This window comes from Poromitra crassiceps (genome assembly GCF_964638095.1).
Source record: "Poromitra crassiceps genome assembly, chromosome: 3".
NCBI lineage: Eukaryota > Metazoa > Chordata > Actinopteri > Beryciformes > Melamphaidae > Poromitra > Poromitra crassiceps.
Genome location: NC_139625.1, coordinates 82,720,021 through 82,735,566, shown reverse-complemented (window position 1 = coordinate 82,735,566; position 15,546 = coordinate 82,720,021). Strand labels below are relative to the sequence as shown.

Here is a 15,546-nt window from a genome sequence, read left to right as displayed (position 1 = left end):
GACCCTAACCCAAAACCTAACCTCTCCCACCCCCACGCCTAAACCTAAGGTCGGCATTGCGGCTTCTAAGGTGAACGACCGCCAGTCCGAATAATGGAAGTTAACGTTCGGAGTGGCAGCATGTCGGAAAGGCAGAGGAACCCCCCACGGCCTTGCTCCAGTTCACATAACAGACAGGAGTGCTGCTGTGTGCTTTGGCTCGATCTTCATGTTGACCCTGAACTGCTTAAAGGCCTCACTCAGCCTGCAGGTGCCTTCACTGACCACACCTGGCATATGACTGAAGAAACTGGGAAGTGAAATTAATACAATTTGTTAAGTCCAGCTAATTCAATTGAGCAGCTAGACTCAAGAGGCTATAACAATAGGCCCCTTTTGACCGCATGGTACATTTCAAAACGCCTCACCTCACCTTTTTTGGCTTTGCATTGGTCAGAGGGAATCGACGCTAACGGTAGCTAGCTACCAGTTTAGTTTATCCTCTTGCGTGTCGGATTTCCCAAACTCTCCAGTGTTCTCAGCAGTCTTTTGTCTTGCTGCCTTCAGCCTATTCTGAAATAACATCTGTCTCCTTGCAAAGGTCTTTAAAGACACACCAAGGATGAATGCCATCAAAATTAGGCTTCAGTTGCAGAGAAAGGCAGTTCGAACAAATTATCTTTAAGGAACGAGGAAAATGCTAAATATCAAGTTTCATTGATATGCAAAATAGTAAAGGTTTCTCTCTCAAGTGCCCTCTCTCTTGCTGTCTCAGCTCTTCATGTGCACCAGCACTTTATGCTTCTGACCCTCATAAGCCCTCACTGTAATTCTTCACAAAGGACCAAGAATCTCTATAGCACTTAACAAACGAATGCTAGTGGAACTCTAATTCCAATATGGAGGTAACTTGTAGGGGTGAGCTATAAACCTTGCATTTAATTCTGATAGAAATTATATGGATTCAATGACTGGACTAGGAATGTGTTATACTAAGATGAGGAAAGTTTGACACAATTAACATTAATGCAAACGTAAAGCTGTAAATGTGTCTTTTTATTTGTAAACAAATGATAAAAAAAAGAAACATCATCCATAGAGAAATAACAATTGGGGGGAAACAAGCTTTGTGGAAATATTTCTGAGAGCAAACGTATTGTGGGAAGCCAGAGTCTGTCAGTCTGATGACTAATATGACTCTAGGAGAGATGGCCGATATGTCGCTGTAGAGCGGACGCCCCGCCCCTTCCGTCATTGTTTACAGTCCGACGACATCTCAATGCAGCTATTTATTATTATGATTATGATTATGATTATTATTATTATTATTATTATTAGCCAAAATGTCATCTGGATCTACAATCGATCAGCTCCAACTCCATTCTCGCATCAATTGGACTGTAAACAATAACCATGGCGCACGGAAGCTGAAGTCTTGATGTGGCTATCCACTATGCAGCAGAAACCCCAAAATATCGTCCGTCTGTCCCAGAGTCATTGGTCGTCAGACTGATAGACTGGGTGCCCAGATTCACGTATTGTTAGCTTTATAAAAATAGAAGAGCATTGGCATCTCATGAAGTTACTGTACAGATAGATAATTTACAATAATACAATAATCACGATAATCTGATGAATTAGTTAATTATTGATGATGACATTATGGGTCTGGTTGGACGGAGAATTTCCAATAACCAAAGACTCAGATCCAGGTGCCAGTGATGGGGTCATTTTACTTTCACTTCATTCATTAGAAAATGTAAATAGGCACAAGCATTACCACACAATTACTTTTCAAATCCATTGGATTAATACACTGACGAAAATTTTAGACCAAAGGTGTTTTCAATTTCAAGATATATTCAAGGTATTTTGTACATATTTGTACATATTTACTGAATGCACAAATGCACACACAAATGCAACAACATGTTTTCGCACATGCATCAAGTGCATACATATGCACAGATGCACATGCACTCCCAGAAACAAACATAAATACACACTCTGAAATATACAAACAGACATTGTTCCATGGAGAGGGGAAAGGAGGGTGTGGTTCCCCCAGCAGAGTGGATTGAATGAGCTCTTGCACTCTTCCAAGTGGAATAAAAGCCATCATTTCAAATCCTGCTAATCCATAATCCTACTGGTCCTTCATCGGCCCCATTAGTCCAACTGCAAGCCCTGGCCGACAATGCATAGGTCCGGGTGTGATGCAGAGCGTGGTGTAGCTCTGAGATCTGATTGGATAGTCCACAGTTCATCCATCATGGTTGGTTCATCCTCCAGCCTATGAGAATGAAGGGAAGATGTGGTCATGACGAGAGATTAGGGAGGTGGGCCGGGCCAGGTGAATCTGTGCCTGTTAGTGTGCGTCAACAAGATTAACCAGCTCTCAAGTAAGATGGTAGTTATGATGAGCTGTTTTCAGCATAATGGAACATAAGATATTAGATGTTCAAACCCCTCATTTTAGATTAGGAACACTCATTTGGGGAAATTCATCTGAAGTCAAATTTATTGTAGGTTTGATGAGCTGAATAATAATCAGATGAATAACTGTCACACAGTCAATTGAAAAAGGCAAACCCTAATCTGATTCCTGTGAGAAGGGAGAGTGTTTGTTACTGATTATAAATTGGTGCAGTATTACTGAAAACATCAGCCGATCCAGTACATTGTGAAGATTTACTGAGATTATCATTATTGTGACCAAAAGCTCTTGATTTCACTTGAGTTAAAAAGTCAAGACATGACATCATGACAATCAAATAACAACATTTTCAAATCAGTGCGGTCTCAGTAAATATTACAAACAAGATATTTGTGGCAACTGGCAACTATGTTTGTGTATACATATAGTCATGTCACAGTCATGTTAACCACACAGATTTTGTTATGTGTACTATAAATTTAGTCAGATGGATTAATTTTATGTGACATTATCTATTCACCTTTGTAGCTATGATCGATCAAGGCTTTGATTGATTTATCTCAATGTTTTGGGAAAAATGAACAGTGTCTGCCTAGATAATTTTGACAAAAAACAAGTACAAACAAAAATAAGTCATGTGTATTTTTGTCAGCCATTTTTTGAGAGACAGAGAGCAAAACAGTGAGATTATTAGAGTGGCCATGAATCATTTTCTGAGTGAACTGTGAACAGCCTAACAGATCATTATGAACCTGTGTAGTATTTATCTTCCGCTGCAGATTGTTTGAATGGGATACTTTATCATAGAAAACTCACCCTTGTGTATTTATTGCTGGCTCACTCCCACAAGTCTGAGCCACTGAGACGCGAGGTGATCGTGGAGGCATACTCTGGCTGGGCCTTCGCTCTGAATGGCTGCGGCGGATGAAAGGTCGAGGAGATACTGATACAACAGATACAGGAAACCTGCCACGATTCCCCCAGGGACGTGGGAGGACAGAGACCCCCGTAGAGGTCCATGCTTGGGGGGGTCGGGGCTGGGCTTCAAACAGAGATGGAGATGCAGGGCAGAAAACAGAACGTGCATTACTGATCAACCGAGAAATAGATGATTCTTCACTGCTGTTCTCTCTTGACCACCGTTGTACTTTCGGTGATGCTGGTGGAGACGGTGCCTTGAAAGAGTAGGAGGAGGCTGAACCTGAGTTGAAAATGTTGTGCCTTGCAACAGGTGGGCTAGGTAGTCTCCTCTGCACTGCTGGTGAGGTGGGGAGTTTCCGGCTAATAGGGGGACTGGTTGAACAGGTAGAAGTAGAAGAAGAAGTAGAAGTAGACGTAGGCTGCCTTCTGAAGGTGAGGGGACTGGGAAGTCTTCGGTGTAACCTGCTTGGAGTAGAAGGTGTGGATGGTAGCATCCGTGCCTTAGACATCGGTGGGGTGGCAGGTGGTTGGCTACTGACTGCTGAAGAAGGAGGCACTGTAGACACTGTAGTGTTAGGTCCAGCCACTGGAGGGCCTCCACCATCTTGTTCCTTTGTTGAGTCTGCTCGACTGGGAGATGGTAGGTGTATGACCTTTCTGGCTTGCTTGTAGAGAGAGACGGCCTTTTGTTTTTCTGGATCGATCTCTGGCTGAACATCTGGTGGGTTGCTCTTTGACTGAGCAGAAGTGTCTCGTTGGTCAGCCCTATGGGAAATGACCTTGGAACCTTGTGGCAGACTCCCTTTGCTTGGCAGCACTGACACAGACTGAACAGAGGCCCTCAGTCGCTGGCGTTGCGATACCACAGCCCTCTTTGTAAGAGGTGACATTCCCCCTTTTGTAGTCCCATCATTTGCTACACCAGCTGGAGGACTCTGGGCACCTTCAAAGGAATTGTCCAGTAATACTTCCGGTGGAGGTGGAGGAAGACTATCCACATCTAAATCATCGGTTTTGTCAGATGATGTGGATTCACGTCTACAGCTGCTTATCCCAGCACTAAGCACGGCTTCTACATTTCCTAAACCAGGTAACACAGGAACACCACACTTCCGCACACCTTTGAGAGGCCCCAAAAGCCTGTGACCCTCTTGTTCCTCTATACTTTGACTGAACGTGTCGATCAGTTTTTTGACCGAATTCCTGCCTCTGGAAAGGCCTGAAGATGGCCGTGATGATAAAGGAGGGCTCGGGGGTGGGGTGGCTCTCATAGGTCCCTTGGATGTTTTCTTATTTCGCTTTTTCTTATCTTCCATATCACCGGTCACATCCTGTTCTTTACTGCTGCGCCCCATAAGGCCTGCCTTGTCTTTAACTGGTTGAGGATTGTTGTTCCTCTCTAGCGACGGGCATATACGATTTATTGCTGGGGATTGTGCTGGAGAGTTTCCTTGTGTTTGTTTAGATGTAATGATTGCAGTGTTTCCTCCTGGCCTGCCTTTGCTCATCCTATCTAGCCGCTGACTTAAGGCCTTCTGGGTTCTTTCCAATTCAAGCAGAGTGGGATCTTCAGCTTTGCTCCGCAGAGACTCCGCTGAGCGAGAGCGGGAGGTCTTCTTCACTACCCGCTGAAGAGGTGCTGCTGTCTGAGGTCTCTTTGGGGCTTGTTCCTCATCTGTCCATTGGCGTCTACTGGTTTTTGGGCTGTCCATTCTTTTGGCTTTGCCACTAGCATGCAGCGACGGGACAAACTGTATCCTGCCACTTATAGCGTCTTTCATTTTCAAAGTCATTTCTACATTTCGAGGGTTCTCTATGCGCTTCGATGGTAGGCGTCGATGCTGTTGGTCAGGCTGAACAGGCGAAGAATGTGAGCGCATTCTAAATCCCACGGGCGTGTCTCCGGCGCCTCCAACCATCTCATCATCATCGTAATCTTCCTCACCATCATCTAAGGAGACTGATCCCAGCAGTGACTCTGAGTCTTTTTGTTCCTGAGCCATGAGGGTGCATGTAGAATCAATTGAGTTGAGGGAGACACTAGGACTCATTTGGCCTGTAAGCTTTCGCCTTGAGGCTCCTTGCCTCATATGCATGCTGTTGTATCCCAGGGGACTACAAGGAGTGGTTCTATTTGTACCGGTGGACTCACAACTCTCTCGTCTATGGCGTCTTTCAGATCCAGCGAGGGATTCACTTTCAGCCCCTATACCACTGTCCTCACTGAAGAGAGCAGAATCCTCTGGCCCAGGCTTCCGTAGCGAGGCACTTTCAATGCGAGTCAAGAGTCGCATTAGCCTGGTCTCTACTGCATGCTTGACTTTGAGTTTCTCCTCTAAAAGCTCTGAGACGGAGGCAAAGTACTCCACTGCCTCCTCCAAAGCAGAGTCCCCTATTCCGCCCACAGTCTGGCCCACATTCCACATTCTCTGTGTGGTATATTGAAGCAGCTGCTGCAACAAATCCGGCGGGGGCTCAAAATGAACAGAGCCAGACTTCAGAGGTGGAGAAGATGAGAGGTTTTTCATTTGGCTTGGCCAAGTAAGATGTTCTCCATATTCTTTCAGAAGTTTATCTCCTTCATCTGCCATTTCTTCCAGCCCCCGAATGATTCCCTCATAGCGTAGAGTCATGAAAGCAACCATAGGCTGCACAGACACCTGAGTTTCGGTTGCTTGCTCCAAAAGTCCTAGTAGAATGTCATATTTATTTATGCTAGGATTCAAAAAGGCATAAGCGGCTTGGTGAGCCTTTACCAAAGGTTCTGGGAAGTCCACTTTCTCCTCTGAGAGTGGGGCTTTCTTTTCCTTCTCTTTCTTTTTCACAGGTTTAATACCTCTATTATTTTTCTTTGGCTTCCTGCCAGACTTTTTGTCTGTCATATCCTGCTTGTGCCCATGTTTCTCTTTTACCTGTGTCACTGTGTTGTTGTCGTCCATTCCTTGACTTCCCAATTTATCCAAGTTGACCACCTCTGCGGCCAGCTCAGATGCAGAAGATATCTTTTTTTGCTGTGTCAAATGAGCCTCCCTTTGCAATGAGTGGGTTTGCCCGGGTGCCTTCCTCTCCTTTGTATCCCCATGTGTTGATGTGGCATCCCGGCTTCCTCCGTCTTCAGATGGAGACTCTCTTGGACCTTCTTGGGTCGCAGGCAGTAGCATTCTGCTCCTCCTGAAGGAACCCTGAATCCCCAAATGATTACCCTTAGATGGTGAGCAGCCCATTTCAGATGCGTCAAATAGTTGATGTTTATGTCCTCTTAGTCCCACCAATACAGCAGTGGAGAATGTGCCATAAATGATTCAAAAACAAAGGCCAGGGTGGCTGAGGTTGTCGAGTCTAACAAGCTAAAGAGTTTCATGAGCACGATACCTAAAACAAAATATTGATAAATCCAAAAAGGCCAAATAAATCCACAGACGAGTGGTCATTATGATATAGTTCCTGGTCGCGTGCTCTGAGACACTTTCTTCTCTGTATACCTCGCAAAGGACAAGCAGCTGAAAGGATTAGTGAGGCTTTGAGCTGTGCACATATGTCACGTTAAAGCACACCTCACCTACTGGTAAGACCCTAAGCTCATTTAGCTAATGAGGGCTTTTTATAGCCTGCACAACTATATCTCCCTATTTAGACCTTTGGACCATTTACTGCCAAAAGCAAAACATTGAACAACAGAAATATTGTTCAACATACTGTATACATTCAGTAATGACATTGAAAGTGTTTCCGGTAGTTGTTACAGTAGTTCAAATGTATTATTTTCCCTGTAGAGAACATTCTCCAATACTTGCCCTTTCAAAGTTAAGCTATCATCAACCGTTTGGAGTAATAAAGGGAAGAATCATTACATCATCATTCACAGATTGACAGACATATACTGTAAAAGAGAGAAGAAGAGCATGAATGAGAGAGAGAAAGGAAAATCGACATATAATTATACATTGGCTAGTTATGATGAATATATCTTTGTTATTGTGACATGATTTCACATGGATGACATAAAGCAACAAAAAAAAAAGTCCTGTAAAATATCAGAATCATTATCCACTTTCCACTTTATATATATCTATATCTATATATCTATATCTATCATATATATATATACATATATATATATATATATATATATATATATATATATATATATATATATATATATATATATATATATATATATATATATACATATATATATATATATATATATATATATATATATATATATGTGTGTGTGTGTGTGTGTGTGTGTGTGTGTGTGTGTGTGTGTGTGTGTTGTGCAGACAGCAGTGTCTGTGCAAGATATTAATGTCTGAGTATCATACCCTGCACTGAAAGTGGAGAATGTGTATGGATAATGCAAGTGTGATGATAATATGAATGAGTAGAGTTAGGAAAAAATACAATTATGTTGTTGTTGTTGTTGTTGTTGTTGTTGTTGTTGTTGTTGTTGTTGTTGTTTGCAAATCCCAGAGACATGGTGACTATACTATTGTATAACCTGCCGGCTGATTACTGAAGACCTCAATCAACAGGTAAAGCCATCATCCATAATACACAATTAAAATGCTTCACAGTCATTGAAAGACAGTCACAGTTCTCATCAGAATTTTCTAAATAAAATCAATATTGACATATCCTATACTTACTTCCAAAATTGTAATAAAAAAATACATGTATAAGGGGAAATCTATAAATGAAAATAAAACTGTAGTCTATAACAATACACCAACAAAATCTATTTATTTGGCAAGGGAACAGAAGTTAGAATTACACTTGCGTACAAGCACAAAAGGTATGTTGAATGCTGTTTTACATTACTAGCTCGCCCTGCAGCCTGTCATGGCCTCGCCTGCACTATTGGCATGCACGGGTGTGTGTGTGGGTTACATCCATCGTCTTATGACATCACTGATGACATCATCAGTGTCTTATGACATCACTGATGACATCATCCATCATCAGTGACTTATGCACAATGCACAATTGCTCAAGTGACATCACTGATGACATCACTTATTACATGATCAGTGATTTATGACATCATCAGTGGGTATATAGTTAGATTCCAGTGTTGAAATTAAGAGAGATTAAGGTCAACACACACACACACACACACACACACACACACACACACACACACACACACACACACACCTTCTTTTTGCATGCAGCTGTTAGGCCAGGTTGTGTATTCTATTATTTTGCAGGCATGTTGTTCCATTGTGATTCTCAGAAGAGACAGAATGGAGACAAAGACCATCTGGCCTTACGCTGGAAGGCCCTAGTGAAAGTATAAAAGGAAGAAGGTTTCACGTTCCGTCACCTTTGTTCAATGTACTTTTGTTGGAATAAAACAAGTTATTGCTACATAAGCTAACTTTAGCTTAGGATATCATGGTGCTACACGTTAATGAGAGCTATCTGGCTTAAACATTCAGTTTTTTTAAGCTGTTAGAAATGCTCTATCATGTGCATTTTGATTTGATTTTATTTGATTTTATTTTATTTTATTTGACGGTTACAAATTGAAATACAGTGTACTAAACAAAGTACAGACACGGATCTCAAGGAATAACATCAAGGATAAAGCACAATAAAGTCAAGACTTATTTCCATTGTGGTCCTTGGTCTAAAACAGGTAGATATAAAAAACAACAACTACAAAAACATGAAATAATTAACAGAAGCATTCAATACAGTATGATTTATGCAATGAGAGATAAAAAACATACATATCAAAATACACAAAAGAAGCTGTACATCAGAGCTTAGGCAAGGACTTGTTCAAGAAGCCACAATTTTACCTTCTTCTTGAAAACACCTTGGCTGCTTGTACACTTTAAGTGGAGGGGCAACATGTTCCAATTTTTAGCCCAGATAAATTTAAAAGAGCACTTACCTAGGTTTGTTTTAAAGCCAGGTAGACGTAAGTCAGCAGTACTGGCTCTAGTGTTGTGGGAGTGTGTATCTCCACTCCTCTGAAAGTGATTGCTAAGATATTCAGGGACTCTGTTGTTATAGATGTTATGGACAATGTTAAGTTGGAGCTGGACATATCTAGCATCCATTTTCTTCAGGAACTGAACAGCTGGAACTCAATTGTGGACTAGCACCTTAAAGGGACTTTGTTCGCACCCTTTGCCTAATTTGGGCAGATGGAAAGATGCCAATATTCCTTAATTTGTTTACTTTTTGGAGTGTTGAATCAGAGTCTGTGGGAAGGTCTAGAATGACTTGTCCAAAAACAGCAGAATTAATGGTCATTACTGAATTACGTGATGTAATCACCAAACCGTCCAAAGAGATATCTGACAGTACTTTGTCCATGCTGGTGCCTGAGAAGATGCGTATATTATTCAGGTAAGCCTGCCTACTTACGTCTTCCTTTTTCTTGCAGAGGATCATGTAGCATTTGGGGGAAAAATGACAGAAAATGATGCCAAAGTTGCAGACAACAATGGCACACGCCTGGACAACTGAGCGCTGCTGAATTTTGGTCACATATATAGGGATAAAACAGATCCAGACAAAAAGATAAATGATCATACTGAGGTTGATATAGCATGTTTCATTGAAGCGTTGGGGAACCCTTCTACCTTTGACGGCAAGGATGAAGCAGACGGCAGCAAGAAGAGCAATGTAACTTAGCATCATGCCAAAGCCCCAGTTAGATCCTTCATTGCACTGTAATTCAATGTCCATGGTTTGTCTCTTGATGCGCTCCTCAAGCTTTGGAGAATCAAAGATCAACCACAAGATGCAGATAAGCCCTTGAATGGCTGTACCACAGACAATGATGGCACGGGGTTTATAAAATTTGTCCAGCATATACTGCTGATTTCTGTCCATAAGGAATGCAAGGAATGTACGAAAAGCTTTGACTAAGATGCAAGAGACAGTCAGTGTGAAGCCAAGTCCATACATGCTTTGACGAAATCTGCAAATGTGATCGTTGGGCCTGCCGACAAACAAGACTACTGCACCAAAGCTCACCACCAGCCCAGCTATCATTGCATAACAGAGTTTTCCACCTGCAACTTTGAAAACCACACTTTGACGACCATATAGAAAAACAATCAGAACACAAAATAGCAGCATACATCCTATCCCAGTAACAACAAGCAAGGAAATAGCAAATGGTTCATCCCATCTGAAGTAGGTTTCTGTCCTTGGCCGACATTCAGTCCAACCTCTCAAAGACCAGGTTCCATTTGGACATATCAGGCAGTGTTGAAGGTCTGTACAAAAGATGTTTATATATGAGAGCCAACATTTTCATCTGCATGCAAAAAGACAGAACACGAAGCAGCAAAGAATGGAAAAGACTCACTTGAAACATTGGTATATGTTCCCTCTTCACACTCGCTACAGTTGTAGCAGCAGTATATCATGGAGATTTTCTTTGATGTTCCAGGGGGGCAGGATTCAGAGCATTTTGACTCAGGAATCTAACAAAAACATTTTTATTTTATTAACTTTTATCAAATCCCACTGTAACATGAAATGGAAGCAGGCATTACCTTACCGTTTTGTTTGGAGTTCCCCATTCTATACTTGCGGCATGGATCTCCACGACACTTTTCATCACGTTATACTCTCCAATAACTTCAAAATGCCTCCCATCTCTCCTCCTCACCCAGTTGATCAAGTCATAGCCATTTGCAAAGTTACCATTTTCATCAAAGAAAAACTGCCTTTTCTCAAGGGTGAAATTAACCTTCTTCAGTTCTTGGAGAAGCTGAAACAAATTAGAGCGTAAGTGGCACATCAAATGTCATTAAAATAGACTTGTACAATCTAGAACTGAATATGTAAATTGTAATTATAAGAAACAACTTACTTTCCAAGGTGGAAAGTTTCTCTCTCCTGAACAAATAGAGTGATTGCATTTGAGAAGAGCTCGTAGGGCATAAGCAATTGACCATGCAGCCACGCCATGCCATGCCATGCCCAAATCTACCACATGTGTCAGAAAATCATCGTTTGCTTTCTGAGGGTCAGGCAGCTTGCAGGCAAACTCTGATTTCAACTTCAGAGAGTCTGGCAAATGACACTCGACAGCAGGTTTCCTATTGAGGCAGTCCGTGTGTTTTTGTACATCTGGAGAACACCCAAACCTGATGTCTTTGTACTCCTCAATGAACCTATTGACCGCACCTGGGCCTGCTGTAAGATTGTTTAGGAATTGCTTGAACCCTGGGTTTGGACCTGACATGAACCTAAACCCAAAGATATCTCCAATCATATTGATCCCTTTCATTGTAGCCAAACGGTGAGACGTGGACCAGGAATCGCTGGCAATCCAGGTCCTGGAGATCCCCTTCCTCATCATCACCTCAAACAGCTTTTCAACCAGCTCCCGCTTCAGGATGAGCAGGACCACCTGGGCTTTAGAGGACTGGATTTGCTGTGCTACCTCTTGGATCTGCTGTTCGCTGCCACTGTGGCCCAGGTAATGAGGAAGGACTTTGTGAAAGGCAGCACACACATTTACATCTTGAGCATCTTTTAGGAAACTCTGGAGAGCCGTCCTCCCATACTCATCATCCCCTGACACCACACCCACCCAGTTCCACCCAAAGTGTGCTATGAGCTGGGCCATGGCCCGGGTCTGGTGTACATCACTAGGTATGGTGCGCAAGAAGGATGGGAAACGTATCTTATCATCAAGAGTTGCTGCAGACGATGTGGTGCTTATCTGCAAGGAAGAAGAAAGTGTGAAGACTTGTGGTTGGTTCATCTAATTTGTACGTTGCTTACACAAAATGCAATTACAATGTCGTATATGCTCACCTGAGGGACCAGATTGAGAGCCAGAAGCCTGGCCACAGCAATGGATACTTCTGAGTAAGTTCCCCCGATGATGGCCTTCACTAATGGGCGCTCTATAAGGTCACACTGGACTGAAATGGTATTGTTGATGGATAACAGGTGCACAACACTTTGGATGGCCTTGATTGGATCTGAGCATGTATCACAGATAACATACCCAAGGTGAATGCCAGGAAGAAAGCCAGATTCATTGATTGTATCAATAGTGTGGATGATAGCCAAGGTCCGCACGAATGATCGTAAATCAAACCTAGATGGAGGGGGGGGAAATCAATTAGAATTGACAGTATTTCGTAACAGTGTTTCTCTCTAGTGGTTTATATCCACAAACTATGAGAGCCCTCTCAGAGAGCTCTTATCTTAGCCTACAATTCCTTAGCAAGGAGTCCCAGTTTAGGATTGCCTGGGGCCAGACACTCCACGGAGTTGAGTTTGGCTGCTCTTGGTCTGGCCTCGATCATGGCTTTTTTCTGGTTTCACCAGCGATTCACCAATCAGCGTCGAGGGGGACTAACGATTGACCAATCAGCGTTAATAAACAGCCCAATGGGCGGGACTAAGCTGTTGTCAAGACTGCACCGAGGTTAATAACAAATATGGCTTTGGCCACTGCCTGCTATCGAGGCCGATTTGAACTGATTAAAAGTACCAATTACTTTCAAATCCGAAGGGCACACTGCTTGGAGGGAATTCTTTCAAAGGGGAGATGTATTTCTTTTCCGTCTGCCTGACTGGAGTAACAAGATTCAGGCCGATCGATATATTGGCAGTGGTGGCCCAACGGTTAGAGAAGCGAGCTCATGACCGGAAGGTTGTCGGTTCAATCCTCGGGACCGACAGGATAAATCTGGGGGGTGGGGAAAGTGAAAAGGCAGTGCTTGCCCCTCCCTCATTACCACCACTGAGGTGCCCTTGAGCAAGGCCCTTAACCCCAACCGCTCCAGTGGAGCTGCTCAGTGGCCAGCAGGTCAGACTGTGGTTGTACTGGTCAGCTTCCAGGTATGAATGTGTGTGTGAATGTGAACAGGGCACTCCTGAAAAAGAGAGCATTGCTCTCAGTGAGACTCCTCTGAATAAATAAAGGTTTATATATATATATATACATATATATATATACAGTATATATATATATATATATACCGGTATATATAGTCTCTAGTGATTGGTTGGAATTGCCCTGGGGGGGATCGTTACATCTCTATATCTATATCATAGCTGCTGTTGTGTCAGTGCATAATGCGACCAGCAGGGGGAATTAAATACTGTAGGTAACGTCACAATAAAAGGCTGTGAAGGAGCTGTGATTGTTCGTGTCATTGTTCTACTACAGTATGTGGTTGCATAAACCTAAATTGTCACTGCTACACTGTTTGGTGTTGCTAAATATCCCAACATTGTGATAACTTTATAACTGAACAAAGAATTCATAACAATAACAATAACAATAGCATTAATGTGTCTTTTCTGTAGCTTTCAGCCATTTCTCCTCTCCTGAAGAAACTCCTAAGCAACTAAAAGTCCTCCTCTCTACTCTGAACAGTTTTCCACCTTAGTGCTCTCTTAAGGGCTAAGGTGCTTTGTGAATAGCTTTTATCTTTCTATTAGACAAAAATCATTATCACTCTCATAGTTTCTAATTGGCTTTGTAGATACAGCCCCAGGACTAAATGTGATATTAATTTAAATCTGTGATCATTTAAAGAATAGGAGACTTACGCCACAATCACACTTGCCAATAAAGCTGTCAAATACATTTATATCTGCAGGATAGTCTAGGCTTTTACATACAGTATGTCATATCAATTATCATTATGGAATCTAGTCCAGAAATAACCAAATTGATTTGTTTGTGAAAATAACTGAAATTGGTGTATCTTCCCTATCAATAGAGTCCTGCAGGGAAGGATTTTTGTAGGCTTAACCAGAAATCGCCACCATTTTGGTTCATCAGGAGAAAAGTCTATGGGGTTTTGGAATGAGGATTTCACTTAAATGCATAAAATAAGGTCTGTGGTTAACAAAAGTTTATGGGAACGTGAATTTGGGTTCAGCAGGATAATCTTTACAAATCACTTTTATGCCTTTTGAAGCGTTTTCTAAAAATCACATTTGTGTAGATTATCCTGCTGATCCCATTCACGCTCCCATAAACTTTTGTTAACCACAGACCTTATTTTATGCATATAAGTGAAATCCCCATTCTAAAACCCCATTCACTTTTCCCCTGACGAACCACCCGGAAGTATACTTCCGGACTCATTCCTGCGGTGCTCTATAGCAGTGGTCCCCAACCACTGGGCCGCGGACCGGTACCGGGCCGCAACGCATTTGGTGCCGGTCCAGCCGTTTTTTTTTTTATATATAAACATAGGCTATAATATTAAAGGCTGTGTGTGGTAGTTGAAACATAGTTTCAAGTTGACATTTATTTATGTCTGTAGTTTAAACAAAAACATAAATACTGTAGGCTACATAAATGGAAATGTTTGATCATTAATATCTACTTTTAGAAATGATATAGGGTGAAATCAAATCACTGTGCATAATTGTGAAAGTATCTTTATTGACAGATGAAAAGGCAGTTATTTACCCATTGTCACCACCTGGTGAGTAAATATATATGTAACTAAAACCATTAAAATTGACAACCGGTCCGCGACTTTTTTCCCATGTATCTACCGGCCCTTGACACAAACAAGGTTGGGAACCCCTGCTCTATAGTATAGAGTATATAGTATAGAGCAAGAGCACTAGCCTATAGAGTCTATAGGCTAGTATCAGAATACAAGGTACAGTGTTGTAGGCTACTTTTTGCCACTGCTCCTGTACCTTTCGTTCTCTATACAATAGGCTACATTGGGTATAAACGTTGAAGTATGAACTGGTATCAACTTACTCTGTGCAGTTGAATCTCCCTGGCTGGATTCGCTTGTCCAGGGTCTCCACTTTAGCATGGCAGGGGCTTAACACTCCAATTACAATGTCCCCTGGACTTCTTGCCCCACATGTAGACTCAGAGTAATCACAGGAGGACCCCAAGTCCAAGAGAAGACTGACAATAAGTATGTGCCACTTCACCCAAGGTAACATTATCTCGATTCACTCTGTCCTCTCACTATAAAACCCGCCCGTTCCACTCCCCCTGCTCCCTGGTTATCCGATCCTCTCCGCACTCACCGCACCCAACTTAGATCAGCCGAAAGAACCTGGAAGAAAACCCTCAACCCCATTCATCTCTCAGCCTACCACCTCACTCTTTCAAACTTCACCTCTGCAGTCTCCAAAGCAAAAACCTCTCTCTCATTTCAACAATTCAGTCCTCTGCCTCCAACCCCAGGAAACTTTTCTCCACTTTCTCCTCCCTCCTCAATCCC

At 42.3% G+C, this 15,546-nt stretch overlaps 3 protein-coding genes across 3 annotated transcripts; all 3 read right to left on the bottom strand.

Moving 5' to 3' along the window:
* Window positions 1–2,148: 2,148 nt before the first annotated feature.
* pcare1 (photoreceptor cilium actin regulator 1) lies at window positions 2,149–6,561 on the bottom strand (the record flags this gene model as incomplete). The annotated part of the gene is made up of 2 exons (XM_083633462.1): window positions 2,149–2,272; window positions 3,233–6,561. The coding sequence occupies 2 exons, from the start codon at window positions 6,559–6,561 to the stop codon at window positions 2,149–2,151; spliced, it is 3,453 nt and encodes a 1,150-aa protein (XP_083489588.1).
* A 2,045-nt stretch (window positions 6,562–8,606) lies between these two features.
* LOC310773304 (G-protein coupled receptor family C group 6 member A-like) lies at window positions 8,607–10,887 on the bottom strand (the record flags this gene model as incomplete). Its single annotated transcript, XM_083633184.1, has 3 exons — window positions 8,607–8,621; window positions 9,659–10,578; window positions 10,866–10,887. 3 exons carry the CDS (start codon window positions 10,885–10,887, stop codon window positions 8,607–8,609), a joined length of 957 nt encoding a protein of 318 aa, XP_083489310.1.
* A 175-nt stretch (window positions 10,888–11,062) lies between these two features.
* On the bottom strand, window positions 11,063–15,262 carry LOC310773303 (G-protein coupled receptor family C group 6 member A-like; the record flags this gene model as incomplete). Its single annotated transcript, XM_083633183.1, has 4 exons — window positions 11,063–11,078; window positions 11,263–12,038; window positions 12,134–12,422; window positions 15,069–15,262. The coding sequence occupies 4 exons, from the start codon at window positions 15,260–15,262 to the stop codon at window positions 11,063–11,065; spliced, it is 1,275 nt and encodes a 424-aa protein (XP_083489309.1).
* Between the last annotated feature and the right edge of the window lie 284 nt (window positions 15,263–15,546).